Source organism: Euprymna scolopes, chromosome 29, assembly GCF_053919585.1.
Source record: "Euprymna scolopes isolate OS-2025 chromosome 29, ASM5391958v1, whole genome shotgun sequence".
NCBI lineage: Eukaryota > Metazoa > Mollusca > Cephalopoda > Sepiida > Sepiolidae > Euprymna > Euprymna scolopes.
The window spans coordinates 36,628,546-36,652,030 of NC_136510.1; the positions used below are offsets into that span (position 1 = coordinate 36,628,546).

At 38.1% G+C, this 23,485-nt stretch overlaps 1 protein-coding gene and 1 pseudogene across 1 annotated transcript in view; one reads left to right on the forward strand and one right to left on the reverse strand.

Moving 5' to 3' along the window:
• LOC145252587 (uncharacterized) overlaps positions 1 to 23,485 on the forward strand; it is a 198,985-nt gene that overhangs the window by 128,831 nt on the left and 46,669 nt on the right. The window contains exons 20-23 of the mRNA XM_080112251.1: positions 5,598 to 5,720; positions 8,717 to 8,839; positions 11,202 to 11,324; positions 16,840 to 16,962. Of these exons, the coding sequence (XP_079968377.1) occupies positions 5,598 to 5,720; positions 8,717 to 8,839; positions 11,202 to 11,324; positions 16,840 to 16,962 (492 nt within the window). The remainder of the gene's footprint in view (positions 1 to 5,597; positions 5,721 to 8,716; positions 8,840 to 11,201; positions 11,325 to 16,839; positions 16,963 to 23,485) is intronic.
• On the reverse strand, positions 7,182 to 7,298 carry LOC145252918 (5S ribosomal RNA; annotated as a pseudogene).

Below are 23,485 nucleotides of genomic sequence, written 5' to 3' on the forward strand. Positions count from 1 at the left end.
AGCAAGCCCCACTCTCCCCAATGGTTTACTTCTACTTGTGCAGCTGCCATTGCGCAAAGGCAGCATGCATACCACAGATTTAACCGACATAAGTCCAGTTCAAACAGACAGAAGTATATCATCTGGAAAAATACTTAACATAATTAAATCCTTTTTAGAGAAAAATCCAGGTTGTCCTCGACGGTCATATATCTAAACAATATGATATAAATGCAGGAGTGCCTCAGGAGTATATCCTTGGACCTCTATTATTCCTAATATTCATAAATGACCTCCCCGACAAAATTGTTTGTGAGATAGGTGTATATGCTGATGACACCACGCTCTATAACAGACACGACAGGAAAACAAATGAACACATATCTAAAGAAATGGCAAAAACACTAGAGGATGACCTCCGATCTGTAGTGGAATGGGGACAAAATTGGATGGTCATATTCAATGCTGCCAAGTCTAAACTTGTTTCCTTCAATAATTACAAGAAACCTCTACCACCAATAGCAATGGCCAAAGACTCATTATCTGAAAGTACATCTTTTAAACTCCTCGGCCTAACGTTCACAGGAAACATGAGTTGGAACAGATACATTGAGTATTGCCAGAACCGCTGCAAAGAAGGTAGGTTCTCTCTACCATGCTAAAAAACTACTAACGCCCAAAAGTATCCTGCACCTCTATAAGGCCACCATTCGCCCATGTATGGAGTATTGTTGTCATATTTGGGCTGGTGCATCTGCTACTAGTCTCTCGCTCCTGGACAAGGTTCAAAAGAGAGTCGCCAACCTAATAGGCCCTGAACTGTCATCTAAGCTTCAGACTCTGTCCCATCAACGAAATGTTGCATCCCTCTGCCTGTTCTACAAGTACGGTGAATGCTCTGACGAACTGCAAGCACTTGTACTCCTTCGACGTAAATACTCCCGACAGACCCGACAAGCAGCTAAATCCTACCCCTTCACAGTGGGGATCCCTAAATGTAAGAGAGCGTTCTACTCCAGTAGTTTCTTCCCCAGAACCGCTAGACTTTGGAACTCACTTCTGGGACCCTGCTTCCCCAACTGTACTGACATGCAAAAGTTCAAATGTAACGTGAACTGACATCTTGCTGCCCAACTCCCTGCATAGTACCCCTGTAGATTGTGTCCCTGATAGTAGCCCCCTACATCAAAGTGGCAATGCTTTGTTCGGGGTGAAAATATAATTTAAAATATATATATATATATATATATATATATATATATATATATATATATATAATTATTTACTATAATAATTATTAAATACACACACTAGTGTTTTATCCTTTCGGGAATCATCAGTGCAGAGTGTCACGATTAACACCGGTCGATAGATTCGAACCCGGCAAAAGAAGCAACCTCTGGCTTCATTAACAAGGACCAATTCGGCCACCGTTATCCGCAAGAAATACTGTTAAAATTTAAACATTTATTTTTAAATGTTTTAAACGTCTGTTAGAGTGATCTAATCATTATATTATGATCAGCGCATAAGAGCTAAATTGACCGCCTTTAGTTCAACTGAAAGTGCTCAACGATAAGAAACGAGTTTCTTAAAGGGGCTGACATAATTATTTACTATAATAATTATTAAATAACTGCAGACACTAGTGTTTCATCCATTCCGGAATCATCAGTGCAAGGTGCTACGATTAACACCGGTCGATATATATATATATATATATATATATATATATATATATAAGCGTACTGCCCTAGCCTCCCTTCCATAATCCAGTACGTTGTATATACGTTCAGTGATTACAATAAGAATATCTACAGTGAAACAGGCTTGCTTCAATCAATACTGTTGGTCCAAAAGAGGTTTAGTATCAATGAGGTTGTAGACTAGTGCTTGATTGATTAAGGACTTTAAAATTTTGGCGAAGAGAGAGGGGGGGTTAATGGGACGATAATTGAGTGGATCAGTTCTTTCGCCAGAATTCTTAAAAACAGGTGCCACAGAAGCAATTTTCTATCAGTTAAGAAAGGAAGATTCGGTAAGGAATTTGTTGAAGGATTTGGAGAGAACTGGGGTAACCTCGGCGAGGGATATTTTAATAGTATAACAGTAATCAGATCGAGCCCACATGCATTCGAGGTTTTTTACATCACGAACATGGGAAGGGTTGATTTTCAGATCATCGAGCGTGGCTTCTATCCGTAGAAGGGAATTTGAGAGGGAGTGGTTTGTTGTGTCTCAAGTGGAGTTGAAGGCAAACCTTTGAGCAAGCAGGTTAGTCTTCTCGGTTGCCGTGCATACCATCTTATTGTCCATTATTTACTACACTGTTATAAATTTTCTAAATATCGCGAATTTCTTATTTCTGCAACTCAATGCGACTTCTGGTGATTTTTGTATGTTTTTTCTTGGTTTTGATTATTTTACTCTTACAATTATTTGTAGTTTCCATATACTTTTGTCTATTTGTATTTATGTCGGATAAGTCTGTGGGATGCATGCTTCCTTTGAGCAATGGCAGCTGCACAAGAAGAAATGAACCACTGGGGGGGGGAGTGGGGTTTGCTATGGAACTTCCGTGTTGAACCATGTGCTTCAATTGCTGCTTTGAACAATTCAGTAGACTTATTTGCACACTGTTCCACATGAAGTAAAAAGATACTACTCCCTGGGACATCTCTGATGAGATCTCTGATGACTACCCAGTCAGCCTTCTTGACGTACCTTGTCGTTTTGAGGCATGGCTCCTAAACTTGGGGCCGAGAGTTTAGTGTGATGTCTACAAATATTATAACGTGATCAGTATTTCTGAGTGAGATATGGAAATATATTACACAATCATCAGAACTCTGTAATTTATTCAATTTTTTCCATATATATATATATATATATATATATATATATATATATATATATATATATATTCCATATATATATATATATATATATATATATATATATATATATATATATGTATACTAGCAAAAGTACCCGTCGTTGACTGGGTTCAAAAACAGCATACAGAAAATGGACTCTGATTTATGAAAGTATGATAGGTTATGAAAAGGAAGGGTTGTAAAGAGATTATATGGAGGTCAGGTGCGAACGAACACCCCATAATTTTATTATACCATATTTCTTCAAACTGAAACATAATTATCAAAGTGTACTTACGCAGATAGATATGAAAAGTCTTTATTAAAGTGTGTGTCTATTTCCATTCTATGGAGGTCGGGCGCGAATGCAGACCCCACAATTTTATTATACCATCCATATTTAAGTTAAAACATACTTATCAAATTATTCTTATGTACACCTATATCAAAAACACTTGTAAACGTTTTTCTTTAATTTTTAAATTTTTTATTTCCATACTTTGTGAACCAGGCAAGAACGCAGATCCCACAATTTTAATGGACCACCGTTCTGCCAGATCAAACATACCCATTCCTGTGTCTTGATACATCTTCTATGATTATATGTAATCAGTTTTTTAAAATAGTCAACCATATAGGAGCCTATTCGTGACCAGACACACACACACACGCACACACACACACATTCAGCTTTATATATATATATATATATATATATATATATATATATATATATATATATATATATATATATATATATACAGTGATGATCATATTTATTGGCACGGTAAAATAAAAGTTAAATTTTGTCTAATAAATTCTAAAAAAGGGATTAAATTAAAGAAAATAACAAAGTATATTATGTATTTTTAACTGGCCTTTCCGATGCAGCAATCGGATTTTAGAAAAAATAAATAACAAAGTTACAACAAACATAATTGCAAAAAACCCTTGTTCAAAATTATTGGCACGATTTATTTAATAATCAATTGTATAGCCTTTGGCCTTGATTACCTTCCTCAGTCGCTTTTCATAGTTTACAACCAAGTTGTTGCACTCTTCAGTAGTAATTTTAGCCCACTCTTCCTGACAATAATCCTCCAATTGAATAAGATTCTTAGGCTTCCTTTGCATTACCCTCAATTTTAATGTTCTCCATAAATTTTCAATTGGATTAAGGTCTGGGCTTTGTGATGGCCACTCCAAAACATTAATATGATTGTCCTCAAGCCATTTCTTAGTCAGTTTAGCCGAATGCTTTGGGTCATTATCTTGCATGAACCACCAACGACGACCAAGTGAGAGCTCTTTAGCAGAGTCTTTCAGGTTTTCATCCAATATTTTAACATAATCTTCCTTTTTTATGCTACCTGTGACCTTAACAAGTCGCCCTGGTCCAGAGGCAGCAAAGGATCCCCAAAACATCAAACTGCCTCCACCGTGCTTCACTGTGGGTATGGTGTTCTTAGGCAGGAAAGCTTCGCCAGATTTTCTGTAAATATAAGACACTTTATTATGGCCAAATAACTCTATTTTCGTTTCGTCAGGCCATAGAACACGTTTCCAGAATGCAACATCTTTATCAATATGACGTTTTGCAAAGGCTAGCCTTGCTTTCAGGTGCATAGGCTTCAATAAGGGAGTCTTTCTCGGACGACATGCTTTTAAACCAGCTCTCTTCAAAACTCTACCAACTGTATGTCGAGATACATTCACTCCAGAGGTGCTCTGTTCATCAACAATCTCCCCAACAGAGATCCTTGGGTTTTGTTTTACTTGTCGAACAATTTTCCGTTCATCTCTTGGGGAAAGAATCCTTTTTCTCCCTCTACCCTCTAAACTCATAACGTGGCCTTGCGATTTGAACTTGTTTATTATGGCTCTAACAGTGGATTTGGGAAGGTTTAGCTTCTTTGAAATCTTATCATAGCCCTCCCCATTGGTATGGCATGCTACAACAAGCTTCCTGACGTCTTCGCTGTGTTCCTTAGTTTTAACCATGGCGATTGAAAATTATAATTTAGTCACTTATAATAGTTTAAATAAATCGCTATCTAAAAATTATCTGAAAAAAATTATTCACTGAATTAGCGTTAAACAAGCATAATATGGCTATAAAAAAACTTCAGAAAGCACGTAAACCGGAAATTGATTGATATTATACTGATACTAAAAGAAAAACAAAGCCGTGCCAATAATTTTGAACAAGGGTTTTTTGCAATTATGTTTGTTGTTCCTTTGTTATTTATTTTTTCTAAAATCCGATTGCTGCATCGGAAAGGCCAGTTAAAAATACATAATATACTTTGTTATTTTCTTTAATTTAATCCCTTTTTTAGAATTTATTAGACAAAATTTAACTTTTATTTTACCGTGCCAATAAATATGATCATCACTGTATATATATATATATATATATATATATATATATATATATATATATATATATATATATATATATATATATATATATATATATAATCAGATAAAAGAGAAAGATTTCATCAGCTCAGCCGTTGCGTTTTTTCTGACTACTTTCTGCCTGTGTGGCAATATCATGACATGCATTCCTACTTCTAATTCTTTTTTATTTTCATATTCCATCTCTGATTAGTATTATAGCAAATACCGTTTTTAATGGGGTTTTTTTTTACAAAGTTACAGAAAATCTTGATGAAAATGCAGCATCCAACGTCTGTTATGATTTTTATCTTTCTTCTTCCTTTTGATATATTTTTGAAGACAAGAACGAATGCCTCGAAGAAAGCAAACTTTGTGACCAGAAGTGCATCAACTCAATCGGATCCTACCGGTGTTTATGCAAAAGTGGCTTTACCCTTTTGCCGGACAAGCACAACTGCAAAGGTGAGAAATACAAAATCTTTTCCTCTTTGGTAAGTGTAACATTTTATGTTAAACAAACAGTTCGCACGTACGTACTTCTGCACGCGTGAGTTATCACCCGTGAACGGTCAAGAAACAAATCCACAAAACCCAGTCTTATTTACATACATGCGTGGTCGCTGATCTTCATTCTCCGATCGCCGCGTTTCCATGTGCTGGTCGCTGATCTTATTGTGGTTGCTGATCCTCTGTTCAACTCCAGACGAATCTACTCATGAATTAAAACACAATGGAGACTTGTTGGAGTTTCAAAGGTTTTATTTGGAGGAGGAGATACTAATATCTAATTATCTATATATTAATACGATAGTGTGTGTGTTATTTTGTGTCAAACTTACATCTGTCGTTTAATTGTTAAGATCTTGCATTTCTTGTAATAAATGATTTTACCAGAAATTCTTCATAAGCTTTGGTTTCGATTTCGATTAGAGCTGATGGCACTCAAGTCATCTATTTTTTTAATAAATAATTTTACCAAGAATTCTACATAAGTTTTGGTTTCGATTATAACTGAAGGAACTCAAGTTATATATATATATATATATATATATATATATATAGTTTTAGTTTCAGTTTTGATTAAAGCTGATGCATCCAAGCTTATGCACCCAAGTCATTACTTTTGAAATGACAACTTTATAATATATTAGAATCGATAGATAATTGACTCTAATATAATACATACAAAATCTGCACACATTAAAATATCATATTTAGGCGTATTTTACGACCAAGCTACGCTGGGCGTACCGGCTGGCTTAGATAAATACTTTTGCAAAAGAGCTACAATAATATCAGGGCGTCTCCATTTACGCTGAACATCCACAGAATGCCAACATCAATATATTACATGTGAAAGCGTTCACTGTGGAATTTCCACAGGTTCCGCTAATTCTGATTAATTCTTAACTTGTATTTCTAACTTAGTCTTAAGATGGTCGACGTCCGAGCTAAGTCTCGGGGCAACATCTACTTAGATTCTCTCTACATTTTCAGATGTATGTCAGCTGTCTCGTTTCCAGACTCTGACTGACTATAAACTCTGGCCCGTCCTGAGCACTTGACTTCATCTCACATATCGACGCCTGCATTTCTAGCGCGCTGTGTCAAGGGATCCAAACCTTGACCTCCCCTCCACTTCAACCACGCTCTGCAGCTGAGTCTATTTCCGGTTGCCACCCGATTATCTCCGCCGAAATTCATACTAGTTTAAACAATATCTACTTACTGGAGTATGGTCCTGGTGATGCTTTCTCCAGTCTCGAAAGACAAAGAATGCCCTTGTAGGGGTAGCTGCGCGTGTAATTGTAAAGCAAGGGTTTCACAATCCCTAACTGCACCTCTCCTGAATCGGCACTGTTTGAGTCTAGTGGCAAGGAGAAGTCCAGGACGACTGGAAACAATGCCGAGATAAACGAAGAGCACATACAGCACCTGAAAGTCCTAAATGGTCACCCATTTAGTACTAACCAGGTTCAACGTTGCTTAACTTCGGTGATCTAGCGGGAACTGGTGTGTCAACGTGATTATGCCGTATATAGTATGGTCCTATATATATATATATATATATATATATATATATATATATATATATATAGAGAGAGAGAGAGAGAGAGAGAGAGAGAGAGAGAGAGAGAGAGAGAGAACACAAGAACGCTTGTCTTTTATATATATTGGATGAGGTATAGATATCGCAATTCTGACATATTTGAAGTAAAGGTTGCATTGCCGATACGATGTGAGGCTAGTCTTAGTCGATTAGTAAGGTTCTATCATCCTCATCTGCTTTATCAATTATTATAAGAATGTGTATTGATTTTTTGTGAATTGTTATCCTCATCTTCATTGTTGTTGCTGTTGTTTCACCACGTTTCGGTCAGCTATTCCTCAGGCCTTCTTCAGGTAGTTAACTGCGTCGGGATAGGAATGGTGAGTCTTGTAACTGTATCCCTAGTAATTACTGTCTTCCGCAGTTGTTGTTGTCTCGCCACGTTTTTTTGCCAACTAATCCTCTGGTCTACTTTGCGTAGGACTGAAACCGATATCTTCAGATAATGCTCACCTGAAACTGTAGAAATTCACGCCTCTATTCACTGCGCCTCGGGCCCCGAATTGAATCAAACTTGATCGCCCGTCAAGGCCAGTGGCGCAGTGGATAGAGGCACTGAGTCTCTACAATACAAAGTATTGTGTGAAGATAGCCAAAACAACGTGATGATACAACAAACATGAAGATGAGGATAACCGTCTCTGCAAAAAAAAAAAAATCAATGCACAAATTATAAAAGGATTCTAAAAAATAAAATATTATAACAATATCTCTATCTATGATCATAAACGTTTTCTTTCTATTTACGGAGCAAGGTTATCAAGTTGTGGCGTTAAGAGATACCTAAAGGAAAGGTTTTCTGATGTTGTATTCAAATGTTATATATACGTCAGTAACGATTAAGTTAGCTAGTGGAGATTTTGACTAGGGTCACATTAAGTGCATAATAGTCAAACGGTAGACGGAACAGAGACATGAGGACATTACAGAATGCGGTTACGTCTATCAAGCTAGAAAAAATGTTTTTCAAATCAATCTCTTCGTGGAAGCCATGCAAATGAAACATCGCCAATAACATAGAGTAATCTAAGTGGAAGGTTACCTCGATGCATTTGTCAGTGTGCATCACTCATTTCAAGTCAAGAAGAAAATAAAACTTTTGTGAATTTTTTTTTTTTTTTAAATATTGGAGTGGAACAGGACAAGCACAAAGATATATAATCTCCTACATATAATATTTTGTTCGAAAAGAGAGGTGTAAAAATATAGGAGTTTGTATAGAAATATGTTACAATTTTGACCCGAGCAACGCCAGGTAGCTCTGCTAGTATTTAATAGAAATAACAAATGAAAGCTTTACACATAGTAGTTTTCATTCTTTCTTTTTAATAATCGTTTCTGCTTGCAGACGTTAATGAGTGCTTAACGAATAACGGAAACTGCAGTCACACCTGCGTCAACACGGATGGTTCATATAGATGTCAATGTCGTTCAGGTTTTACACTCAGACCGGATAAGCAAACATGCGAAGGTAAGTGCTATAATAATTAAATATGTAATACGAGTTCACAAGCTCCGCGAAAAATAACACAAAAAAATATGCATCGCCAGTGTTTGCACTAATCTATATATCTATAAAAATGAGAGAGAGAGAGTGTGTGTGTGTGTGTGTATGTGTGTGTGGACACTTCTTAACCTATATACTCAACGAATTTTTTATCTACAAACTTAAAAAGCCAAGTACGTCCAAGGATGGAATACTGTTGCCATATCTGGGCTGGAGCTGCAAAAAACAGCCTATCCTGCCTTGACAGAGTACAAAATAGAAATCGTGGCTTAGCGGGGGATGCCCTTTTCTCTACCCTGCAACCCCTCTCCCACAGAAGAGACGTTGTGAGCTTATCTTTGTTTTATCGTTATTTTCATGGCAGGTGCTCGTCTGAACTCCAATCTCTGGTCCCCCCTCGCCAATCTTTCACGAAAAACACCCGTCTAGATGAATCCACTGTGAAAAATTTTCCCCACTCTTTATCTGTGCCTAGATCAAAACGTGGATTCCATGAACAAAGCTTCTTTCTTAGAACTGCACGCCTGTGGAACTCTGTTCCGTCTGCCTGCTTCCCACCGGACTACAACTTGGATGTGTTCAAGTCCAATGTTAACAAATTCCTAATGAACCGCCCCCTTAAGTAAACACTTAATCACATCTCCACACTAACGTAATGTACTTGCAATAACCTTATCCCTGAGTGGCTTCCGGGCCTTGATAAGTGGTGATCACTGTGTAAAAAAAAAAAAAATTTGGTATATAGGATATTAAGACATATGGAAAACTTCTTAATTGATTTTCCTCCAGAAAAAGGGCTGCTAAGAAGTCAAAATTTAAAAATTGATACTTGGGGTTTATCGGATTTTTATCTGTTTGTAATCTGCTTCACGAGGTTTGAAACACTTTGTAAAGAACGTGGCAAGCTGGCCTAATGGTTATTGTACTTGACTCACTATCTTTAGATTTTGGTTTTGATTTCAGCTCGAGTATTAGTTTTTTGTTATTTACAAGAAGTAAACTGTTACATAATACTCGCACGCACATGTCTTAGTTTCTTTTTGTTTTTTTTTTGTTTTTTTGTTTTTTTTTCCTTTACTTCATTTTTTAAGGGAATTTAACGTTACTTTTAATACCGGGCAACGCCGAGTACATCTTCTAGTATTCATATAGAATAACGTCTCAATCGGTGAAATTAAAAAAAAAAAAAGAATTAAATAAAGAAAACATCTCAATATGGAAAATTATTTAAAAAAAAAAAGGAAAAAGAAACGTATCAATCCGTATAGAAAAAAAGGAAGGAGAAAATTTAAAAAAAGAAAAAAGAAAAAAAGAGTCTTTATATGGAAATAGAGTGAGAGATTTTATTCCGAATTATTTTCAAGGGCCGGTGATTGGCTTGCTATTTGCTTTTAAACCTTTACTAAGCACTTGAAATGATTTCATCTGGCACGGTTTGCAATCGCATTACGGGAGAGAAGTTCAGCCCCCCCCCGCTCTCTCTCTCTCTCTCTCTCTCTCTCTATATATATATATATATATATATATATATATATATATATAAAAGAAAGAAAGGGATGGAGAAGGATGAGGAGAAAAAGGAGTATGCACCTTGCACCTATACAAAATTGCCACCAACCTCTATTGCCTTTATGCAAGTCAATACGCAAAATAATTTCTCCACTTTTTCCTTATCTCCTCTTTTTTTCTTTTCTTTTTTTTCTCTCTCCTTCGTCGCCTTGTAGATTTGATAGTAACTTGAAATCCCTAATCTTCTGTCCTCCCACTTTTTCCCTTTGTTTTTCTTTATCTTATTGTCATTTTTTCTTCTTTCTCTCTTTCTCCTTTAGCTCTAACGTCCATGACGTATGTTGCAAAAAATTCTTAAATAACATAGTTTTTTTGTGAAATATGAAATATTAAAAACTAAGCTCTTTTTTTGTGAAATATGAAATATTAAAAACTAAGCTCTAGCCATATTTTGAACACTTTTGTAGTAAATAATGAAACACAAACTATATACGTAGTATTTTATTTTAATATATATAATATGGTACAGTAGAATCCCAGGATACGGTGGCCCTAGGATACGGTTTTTCCAGTTTACGATGTGGAATATGATGTTCTTTCCAGTCCCTGATTACGGTATTTGCCTCAACTTCCGGTGTTATATAATGTTATTTGATTATATGCATGTGTATTATATACTGTACTGTATTTTTTTACTAATTTTAAATGCCCTATCCCGAGGTTCTACTGTATATGGTTTCATGGCATAAGTATATATGTACTGAATTATGTTTCGCTAATTTCACATTAGTTATTGTTCGTCTATTTCCTTCGACAGATATCGATGAATGTGAAAATTCCCTCGATGGCTGCAATCAACTTTGTGTGAACTCTTTGGGCTCCTTCTCGTGTGCATGCAAGCCTGGTTATTACCTTTCCTCTGACTCGAAGACATGCATAAGTAAGTATTTTGTTAATTAAACTCTCTACCTGGACGTATGAACCAGCATCCAGTCATGGGTCTTACAGGCCATCCGTTGAACCGGATGCACCCATGGGACCAGTTCCGCCCGTTGTTGTTTGTTTATGTGTTTGTTGTAGTAGTGGTAGTGGTCGTGGTTTAAATTATGTTTGTTTGTTTATTTGTTGTGGTAGTGGGAGTTGTGTTAAATTACGTTGTTTGTTTGTTGTGGTGGTGGTGGTAGTGAGAGTGGTGTTAAATTACGTTGTTTGTTTATTTGTTTGTTGTAGTAGTGGGAGTGTTGTTAAATTACGTTGTTTGTTTGTTTATTTGCTTGTTGTGGTAGTGGGAGTGTTTTTAAATCACTTTGTTTGTTTGCTTGTTTGTTGTGGTGGTGTTAGTTGTCGTAGTGTAAATTACGTTGTTTGTTAGTTTGTTTGTTGTGGTAGTGGTAGTGGTCGTGGTGTTAAATTACGTTGTTTGTTTGTTAGTTTGTTGTGGTAGTGGTAGTTGTCGTGGTGTTAAATTACGTTGTTTATTGATATTCTATACTGTGAGGAAATAAATGTCATTGTTACAAAGAAAAAGGGGTCGAGTTATTACTTGTTCTATGTTCCTTGCGACGTACTCTGCTACAACGTGTTGGGTCTACGTTATACAACATGCAAAATTGACACATTTTCGGCTGTGATTGCGTTCTTTAGTTCAAGAATAATCTCTGGGTCGTTTTGATAATCCCACAGGTACAAATCTATCGGAGGAACATTCGATGAGTGTGAAGCCTATTCTGGATTATGCAGCCTACTGATGAGACAATTATCAAAGAGTCATCGCACATCATTGAAAGGTGATAAGTTGTGGATATCCATGACTGAAACTCAGACGCGCGTATGCAAATGCATGCGAAATGACGTCAGCGGTAGGGAAAAATAAAGACTTTAAAATGGGGATCACGTTAGGGACGTAAATAACGTTCGAGATCACGTGAGGAGCATGGATGGCGCTCGAGAAGACGATCACGTGAGAGACGTTCCATCGGTAATGAGTGAATGGGGAAACGAATGCCGTTGCAAAACAATACAAGCGAGTTGGAGTTCTTTCCTACTCTTTGTCTTCTTTTGCAATTGAGCATACAACGTGTTGGTTCCAGGTCACACTTGGACAAGGTGTAGCATCTGTTAGTTTTCCTCTGATATTCTAGAGGATTACCATACAGTGAGTAGATAGATTTCATCAGCTATGGTGAAGGCAATACACCTGGGAAAGGGCTCTGTAGAAAAAAAATCGGATAGAGAGAGCCATTGTATAATGATGGTGTCACAAACAAAACAGACACTTATAACTTGTCATAAGCCATCACAGAAGTAGTAAGGCTCAGAAAACTGTCATGAGAATGTTTGTGTCAGCGCGTAATCTGGTCTAATCGTAGTTAGTGAAACCTAATGGTTGTATTTCACAACAGATTGTGAATTTTATTAAAGATTTTATGGATGAGTGGAATTTTGGGATCTCACCCTGTGTAATCTTTTACGATGAAGTGTCAGTACAATGGTAACAATACGAAGGTACTAAAATACTAACGTTGCTTAGCAATGCATCTGGAGAATTTAGGATGCTTATGCGTGGATGATGCCTCGACATACTTCGGCAGCTTACGCAAATCGGCGGAATATGGCTAAATGCTCAGTCAATGCAGCTAACGACAGTTAATAAATTGTAAGAAAAATATTAGTTTTAATCGTGAAAAGATTTATATAAAAATAAATCCAAAGAGTATCCTTTTAGGAATAGCCGATAGATAACTGAAAATCTTCCCAAAAACGTAGCCTACCGTCCTGACCTTAAGAGAAAAAACGGGAGTAATAAAATAATTTTTTCGTAACCCCACTAAAAACTTCTTACAAAAGAAATGTTTTTGTTTGACGATACACATCTCTATCTCTACTATTATATAAAAGTCACTGTGTGTGTGTGAATTCTTTCCTCATAGGTTCCAAAACGGTTGAGCCTATCTTTTGCAAATTTCACGCAAAGCTAATTTATATGTCTGGCAGTGTTCTTAGATATGTTTTGTACAGAAATTTATCCGATAAGCATCGAAAATTGAAAATATCCGACCGTACAAGTAGCCTTTCTTTCTTATAGATAAAAAGACAACATTTTACAAGGGGATATTTTACGTTACACCGGCAAGGAAGATAATAAAACCTCAACGAATCATTTCTTCTTACAAAAACAGATTGATTGGCGCGTGACGGTACAGCTCAGTCGTAGAGCATTCGACTAAAGATAGAATTATCCCCTGTTCAAGCCCAGGTGCATCTCGTCATTTTATTTTAATTTTTTTCTTATTAATAAGTTCAATTTACGATGAAAAAAAAAAGAGGTAACATTGAAAAATTGCTGCAAATCATTTCCTGGTCTGCATACTTTAAAACTAAACATTAATCAGAAGTAACTTTTCCAGGGCATTCATCGTCAAGCCCAAATATCAGCTGACGTGATATTGTAAACACATACAGACGAAATTTGATGAACGATATTATATATTTTTCTTTTATTTATTTATTTATTTATTTATTTATTGCGAATTAGTCCACCTGGCAAATAATTTCTCGTAATATATAATATTCATTAGAGGATTGATTCTATAATACATACATATACAAGTTGCATGAATTAAAATATTATGTTTAAGCGTATTGTACGACCAGGCAACGCTGAGTGGTCAGCTTATTATTTTATTAAAAAAATATTTATTCATGAAACTTACCATCGGTTGATTATTATTATTATTATTATTATTATTATTATTATTATTATTATTTACTCACTAGGAGTAATCATAGGCCATCATCAGAAGATTTCACTTTGAGAACAACTTGTGGTGTTCTCTGAAGTCTGAGTGACAATAAGTCTTCCCAGATTTTCACTATTTTCCATCTGTTTCGAGAAACTTTGCAGATAGATTTGTGTTACCGCAACAACCGCTTACCATTGATTTCTCATTGGCGGCGAGCATTGGTCTTCACTGGAATTTGGGTGGCAATAAGCCTCCCCAAGGCTCCAGTTTCTTTTGCACTTATCCAGAGGAGTTCAAACTAGTGCTTTCTCTCCTCGGACTTTCCATCTTCCTTAACTCCTTCCTGACTTATTTGGTGTGGCGTCAGTTTATGGTGGCACACACACAGAAAAAATATTTTAAATATATAAATAATAATAATAATAATAATAATAATAATAATATTATTATTATTATTATTATTATTATTATTATTATTATTATTATTATTATTATCGGCTCACATGGAGCTTTCACACAAGTCAGCAAACGATCTAATTGGAGACCTGTGGTATTCTCTGGAAGCTGAGTGACAACAAGTCTCCGCAGACATTAGCTCTCTCCTCCTCCTCCTCCTTCGATAGCATTTGCAAATTAATTTGCATAATCACAACAGCCTCTTACCATTGATTTCTCGCTGGCAGTGGCCATTGGTTTATACTGGAATTTGAGTGGCACTAAGCCTCCCCAAGATCCTAGTTCTCTTCGCACTTGTCCAGCAGAGGTCTGGCCAGTGCTCCGTCCTCGGTCTTTTCATCATCCGTGACCCTTCTCGGCTCTTTGGTATCACTTTTTTTTGGGGGGGGGACAGTGGTGAAACAATGGAGATATGCATGATGGGGGGGTGTAGAACATGTAGATCTGCAGTTTCGGTGTTCTTCATTCTCTGTAACGCTTCTTCGTTATATTGTCTTGTGTTATTCTCCGCATTCAAGGGTTTTCCTTAATATTTCAGCCGTTTTCTTTATCGTTAGGCGTTGTATTCCAATTTCTGCCATTCTTTTTTCCAGGTTTTTCGGGATTGTCCCTAGTGCTCCTACTATTATCGGTACTATTGTGATTTTCTTCATCATCCAAATCCCTTTTAACTCTCTGGTTAGTTCTGTGTATTTGCTTCGTTTCTCTTTTTCTTTCATACTCACCCTGTGGTCAGCTGGGACAGCAAAGTCTACGATTTGACAGGATTTCTCTTTCTTGTTAATTATTACGATATCTGGTCTTCTTGCTTGGGTGGGTTTGTCCGTCTGTATGTCCATGTCCCATAGGATTTTATGGTACTCGTTTTCGAGTGCTGTTGGGGGTTTATGCTTGTACCATTTATCTGTACGCTCAAAATGCAGCCGTTTGCACAATTCCTAGTGCACCGCCCTTCCCACTTGGTCATGCCTGTTTTTGTATTCCTTTTGGGTCAGTTTGCTGCATTCACTTACTATATGGTTTATCGTTTCGTCTGTTTGTCTACAGAGTCTGCATTTGCTGTTTTCTTGTGTTTTATCGATCCTTGCTTTGATATGGTTGATTCTTATCGAGTTATCTTGTGCTGCAGTTATTAGGGATTCAGTTTCTCGGTTTATATGTCCTTTTCGCATCCATGTTCAGATGTTTTCGTTATTCTCATCTTTTGTCATTCTTATGAATCTTCCGTGGAGTTGTTTCTCTTCCCATTTTTCTTTTCTCGTTTTGTCATTTGGCTCTCTGTTTTCTGCTTTCTTGGTTTTCTTCGTATCTCTCGCTGCCATAATTATCCTTTCAGTGTTTTGCATTATGTATTTTTCTAGTCCTTTTTTTGTGTGTCCTTCACACAGTCGTCTTTATAGATCAGTCTTCTCCCGCCGCCTTTCCTTTTCACGTAGAGTCTGTCAATATCGTCCTTTGGGTGTAGTGCATTATGCATGATCATGAGTTTCCTGGTTTTCTGGTCGAGCTGTCTCAGTTCTTCTTTTGTCCATCCTATAAACGGTCCAGAGTATCTTACTAGTGATACTGCCCATGTATTTATACCTTTTATTAGGTTTCTTCTATATAATTTAGTTTCCAGGACTTTTTTTTTGTTCTCCTGAGGTATTCCTTTCCAATTTTCTCTTTCATTTCTGTTGCTCTGATGGTGTCCGCTTCCAGAATTCCCAAGTATTTATAGTCGTCTTGTTCCCCTAGTGCCCTCATTTTTGTTTGGTTGGGTAGCTCCATGCCTTCTGTCGTTTCTAGTTTTCCCTTTTTTATAATTAGTAGTGCGCACTTTTCCATTCCAAGTTCCATTTGGATATCTTGGCTGAAGATCCTGTTAGAGTTAATTAGTGTCTCTAGCTCCTTTTCGGTCCTTGCAAAAAGTTTCAGATCGTCCATGTACATCAGGTGGTTCATTTTTTCCTCTGTATTGGGGAACTTGTATCCGGCTTGGCACTTTCTCAGAATATTATTCAAGGGCATCATGGCTATGATGAACAGTAATGGTGATAATGAGTCTCCTTGGAAGATGCCTCTTTGTATGTTAATTTCTGTTATGTGTTGTCCATCTGCTGTCAGTTATTATTATTATTATTATTATTATTATTATTATTATTATTATTTCTTCTCATCCACGAAAAAAAATCGGGTCATTTTCTGCATAAGTACCATATATAGCAATCATAAGCCTATGTTATGTATGTTTCGTCTTTTGTTTTATCATTTCAGAGGAGAACCACTGTTTGGAGGACAATGGAGGGTGTGAACATATGTGTCACTTTGGAAATAAGACAAATTACTGCGGCTGTCGACCTGGCTATGTTTTACAGAAAGACGGAAAATCGTGCAAAGGTAAATGTTGTACTCATTTACCTTTTATTTGTATTTCTTTTACAAAATTACTAGATTGTTGTTCGTGGGATTAACACTAAAGAGGAAAAGCTGGAATAAATATATATATATATATATATATATATATATATATATATTCATTCCAGCTTTATATATATATATATATATATATATATATATATATATATATATATATATATATATATATACTTCAGAATAAAATTATCTAACAGTCAACTGGTATGGAAACCTGTGAATATAGGTCTTACAAAATATTATTGGCAGTAATATTCTATAAGGACTATCCCATCTAAATAAAGATTGTTCGATATACAAGATAGAGCAAAATTGTGAATTTCCATGTCTCACTGACTTTAGCAAATAAGGTGTAAACCATTTCACGTAATAAATTTCAAAATTTTATTGAATGATTAAAATTTGATATATATATATATATATATATATATATATATATATATATAGATAGATAGATAGATAGATATATGTATGTATGTATGTATATATATTTATAAATATGTGTGTGTCTATCGTAAATAAAACTATATAAACTTAAAAAAAGACCATTACTCATTATTCTACTTATATAAATTTACTCGTAAAAGTTCTACCTATATATTAAACACGCGTAGAAATTTTTTTTTTTTAATTTTTAGTTCAATGAATTTAAACTTATTTAATATTCACACACATGTATATATGTATATAATGAAATGATAGAAAAGATAAAATAAATATAGGTCTATATGAATTTATTTGTCAGTTCAATGTGTGTGTGTGCGCGCGCGTGCGTGCGTGAATGCGCGCATTGTAGATATCGCTTATGATCGATTCTTCAATAAACTAATGGTAAAAGCTGTCAATTCTCAACTGGGTGGTTGACGCTTTGATCCTTGGCTTCGAAACGATGCTAATCTAGCCGCACTGAAGAGTTGTGATACAGCGAAACCGTATGTCTGGGGGATAATTATACAAGTCAACTACCTTCTTGTGTTAGTCATTGTCATTGGGTGACTATATAAAAACAGGTGCTCGAAAACATAATTATGTGTGTGTGATCTTAATATACAAACAAGACTTGTAGCAGTTATCTTCTCCTCCCCAGCAATAACTGCACCAACCAGCCGGCAGGTGTCGCAAAAAGCGATCTGGGTATCTGCCCTTGGGAGATATAAAAGGGGACGCCCGGATAATTCTTCCTCTCTTTTTCTCTCGCTCCTTCTGGGAATCAGCCTCGCAACGAAGCGGAGACAACGCGCCCGCTGGTCAACATCAACCCGGTAAGAGTTTTAAAGTGAACACTTTTCCAGCCTTTTCTTTCAAGAGACATTAGCTCTACCGTTCGACACCCATACGTACGCGGACTGAAATTCCTCTCCTCACACATACACACACGCACACACACAATAACGTTTTCATTCTCTCAGGTGCACGCGAGAAATAAAACTTCTATTTAAACTTTTCTCTATTTGTTTGTTATAGTTACTCTGTCTCACTGCATACGACAAGTTTGTTGTTTACGAACACGTGTTTAATTGGGGGCGCAACACCCAACTGCAACCCCCCCCCACACACACACACATTTTTGGTGATCCGACGACGCAAGTTTTGTCGTATGGGACAGAGTAATTAATTTCGTACAAACACGAATATTTCTCGTTTCTTTTCGAATTACGCGCCTTTGTTTTATCTACCCACGTGGTAGCTTTATACAAACCAAAAGAAGCCGCCATTTTTCTTTTTTCCTGCCCACGAGGGAATTAACACGAGAGCACAAACAAACATTTCTCGGTTTTTCTCTGCGTGTGCGTAACAAACGTATTTTCCTTTTTTTTCTCTCCTCTCTATCTACCCACGAATCGGAAAAAAAAACAGACACAAAAACAAACCAAAACGAACAATTTGTGCATTTCTTTTTTTTTTTCAAACTTTAAACCCTGTGAAACACGCACCCAAAAAAAAAAAAGAGAAAACAAATTTCTCTATCCTTTTTTTTTCTTCGAAACGCTTTTCATGTAAGACCACGTTAATTACAAAAAAAAAAAAAAAAAAAAAAAAAAAACACGCGTATTTCTCCATACACTGACAAAAAAAAAAGTGTTTTGAACAAGTAAATAGTCTCTACGTTTTGTGAACCGCATTTTCCAAACACAAAACACGTGTTACACCTAAAAAAAAAAAAAAATTCTTTCATTCTTCACCCTCAGCTTTCACTATGACCAGCGCGGATATAAACGATGTTCCTGAAGTTTCTGCGAATTACCGTCTGTCTCCCTTCAACTCAAGCAATGCGAAAAACTGGTTCACTCAATTACAGGCATTATTCTCGGTGAGAAGAATAACCTCACAGAGAAACAAATTCGCCAGCGTGGTGGAAGCCTTGCCCCCACAGGTGGTAGACGAAATCACCGACCTATTGGACGACATTCCGTCAGTCAACCCCTATGATGCTCTGAAAGACGCAATAATCCAAAGAATGGGTCGCTCCGAAGAAGCCATGATACGGGACTTATTCAACAACATCAGCCTTGACGACAGGACACCATCACAACTACTGCGACACATGAAGTCACAGCTCGGACGAAATACGATATCCGAGAATATACTGCGACGATTGTGGCTGGACAAACTTCCCTCAAGTGCGACGCAAATCCTGGCTCCAATGGTAGACACCACCCCCATCGACATGTTAGCAAGCTCGGCTGACCGAATACTAGAATCTACCAGCAGCCCACAAACAGTCAATGCACTCGCCACTCCTAGCAACCAACACAGCGAGCTGCAGCAGTTAAAAGCTGAGATGGCCGAATTGAAAGCCATGCTAAAGACTTTCCAAACTCAACGCCGGGAGCCAAGTGGTCGTCCACAATCCTGAAGCAGACGCCGTGGGAGTCGTAGTAGAGAGAGGTCCCCTTACAGCCAACCCCTGGGTGGTATTTGCTTTTACCACTACAAATTTGGCGACAACGCCAGAAAGTGCAACAGCCCCTGTAATTACAGGCTACAGGAAAACGCCAATCCCAGCCAGTAATAGCGACGACTGCGGCTGGAGGGAGACAAAGAGGTCGCTTGTTTTACATTAAGGACCGCAACAGTGGTTATTCCTTCCTAGTGGATACCGGTGCTGAGATAAGCGTTATCCCACCACGACCCGGACAAAGACCAGCTCCATCAACGTTTAAGTTACAAGCAGCAAACGGCTCACAAATCCAGACATACGGCACTAAAGAACTTACCTTACACCTTGGACTTCGCCGTAATTTTGTCTGGAAATTTGTACAAGCCAACGTCAGGATGGCCATCATAGGAGCTGACTTCCTTTCACACTACGGTCTGTCTGTCCTCATGCACAACCAAACACTCACGGACGACATGACAGACATTAAAGTGAAGGGAACGCTAACAGAGTCCGGCCCAACAGGAATCTGCGCAGCAACCTACCACACCAAGAAATACGCCAATGTTTTGGATCAATACCCGGACATAACCAAACCTTTCAACATTGACGACAAAATTAAACACACCCCACATCACCACATTAAAACAACCGGACCTCCAGTTTACTCAAACCCTCGACGTCTGTTACCTGAGAAATATAAATATGCCAAGCAGGAATTTCAACAGATGATCAAGGATGGAATCATCGAGCCTTCGGAAAGCCCGTATGCCTCACCTCTCCACCTTGTTCCTAAACCAGACCAGAACTCTCATCGTGTATGTGTCGATTACCGGCGACTCAACGCGCAAACTGTTCCAGACCGCTATCCCGTACCGCACATACACGACTTCACTTTAGGACTCAAGGGTGCAACAGTCTTCTCCAAACTCGACCTGACGAAAGCTTTCTACCAGATCTCAGTGGCAGAGGAAGACATCCCGAAAACAGCAGTAACAACACCTTTTGGACTCTTCCAGTTCAAACGCATGCCTTTTGGACTGAGAAACGCTGCCCAAACCTTTCAACGCCTCATTGACAACGTCCTAAGAGGACTACCCTGTGTATACGCTTACATAGATGACGTCCTGATAGCAAGCCCGGATGAAGCATCACATGAGCAACACTTACACCAAGTTCTGCAGAGACTACAACAAAATCGTCTTAAGATCAATGCAGACAAGTGTATATTTGGCGCCAAGCAACTCCAGTTTTTGGGACACCAGATCGATGAAGGCGGAATTACACCCCTACCTGAGAAGGTAGTAGCTATAGAACAATTCCAACCTTCAACCTCACTCCTTCAGCTGCGACGATTCATAGGAATCGTTAATTATTACCGACGTTTCATCCCAGATTGTTCTACGATCCTGTCTCCTTTGACGAACATCCTGCAGAACAAAGGAAAAGGGCAGAAACAAGCACTCACACTCACTGCGGAAGCACTTCAGGCATTCAACACAGCCAAATCCGCATTGACGAACTGCACCAAACTCAACTATCTCACTGACAATGTTCAGGCTACGTTGACCCTAACAACAGATGCTAGCTCATCAGCTGTAGGCGCGGCACTACACCAGGAGATGGATAACGCCAAGGTACCCATATCTTTCTTCTCCGCCAAGCTCAGCCGAACACAATCCAGATACGGCGCATTTTCTAGGGAACTCCTAGCAATCTACCTTGCAGTCAAACACTTTAAACATGTACTGGAAGGTAGACAATTTATTATCTACACGGACCATAAGCCATTGACATACGCTTTATCTTCACGTCCGGACAAGTACTCTCCAAGGGAATCTCGTCACCTGGACTATGTATCACAGTTTTCCACTGAAATCCAATATATTAAAGGTGACCAAAACATTGTGGCTGATGCACTTTCTCGGCCAGACACAAACTCCATCACTCAAGACTTTCTTAGTCACGATTTGCTGGCGCAGGAACAAGCATCAGACACCACATTGCAACAAACTCTTCAAAGCACTTCTTTGAAACCAAACCCTTTTAGCGATAAAGTGGTTTACTGTGATACAACAACACCCACACCCAGACCGTATGTCCCACCTTCACTGCGGCGACGCATATTCGATCATTTTCACTCACTCTCTCACCCTAGCAAAAGAGCCACACTGAAAATGATCAGCGACAGATTTGTATGGCCTGGAATGAACAAAGATGTCAGACTTCGGGCTGGCAACTGCATGAATTGCCAGCATTGCAAGGTCTATCGACACATCAAGTCCCCAATTGGAACTTTCACTAATCCCGATGCCAGGTTCTCTCACCTGCATATAGACATCGTTGGACCCCTACCACTTTGCCAAAATTATTCCTACTTGCTTACAATCATCGATCGATTTTCCCGCTGGCCTACAGCGATCCCACTAAAGGACATCTCAGCAGACACAATAGCAAAGACGATCCTGAAGGACTGGATAGCCACATACGGTGTACCCGCAGTTATCACGACTGACAGAGGAACACAGTTCCAGTCTAAGCTTTTTGCAGAATTCAACCTACCCCTGAGCACCAAACACATACGGACGACAGCATATCACCCCTGTTCCAACGGCCTGGTCGAGCGATTCCACAGACACTTGAAAGCATCTCTCGCAATGAGACCAAACACAACCAACTGGGTTGATAATTTACGTTTGGTCCTATTTTCGATGAGGAACATCGTAAAGCAGGATTTGGGTTGTACGCCGGCTGAAATAGTTTTTTGCACCACATTATCTTTGCCTGGACAATATTTTCATAAAGAAGTTGATGCACATCCTACAACTACATTTGTACAGGACCTAAAGGCAAGAATGTCGAAAATACATTTGACGCCTACACGACAGGTATCGAGACAAGTACACATACCCAAGACACTATTTGACAGTGAGTACATATTTGTCCGCGACGATGCTGTGAGGAAACCATTATCACCACGCTACCAAGGACCTTACAAAGTAGTTAGTCGGTCAGAAAAACATTTCACAATCACAAAAAACGGCAAAACAGACACTGTTTCCATTGACAGACTAAAACCAGCTCTAGTGGAAGACCCACAGTCAAGCCGACAGACACACAACTCTCATACAGACTCTGACACCACAGAGGAATCACATACCCCATGTGAGTCTGCTCCACCAGAACAAAAAAGACAAGATCTGGTCGGAAAGTAACATTTCCACAAATTTCAAAACCTACATACATTACTAAAAACACACACATTAAAAACTCTCCCCTTCAACTATACATATTGAATAATATTTTCAATATTTTTCAATCTGGGGGGGGGAGTCTTTGTAGCAGTTATCTTCTCCTCCCCAGCAATAACTGCACCAACCAGCCGGCAGGTGTCGCAAAAAGCGATCTGGTTATCTGCCCTTGGGAGATATAAAAGGAGACGCCCGGATAATTCTTCCTCTCTTTTTCTCTCGCTCCTTCTGGGAATCAGCCTCGCAACGAAGCGGAGACAACGCACCTGCTGGTCAACATCAACCCGGTAAGAGTTTTAAAGTGAACACTTTTTCAGCCTTTTCTTTCAAGAGACATTAGCTCTACCGTTCGACACCC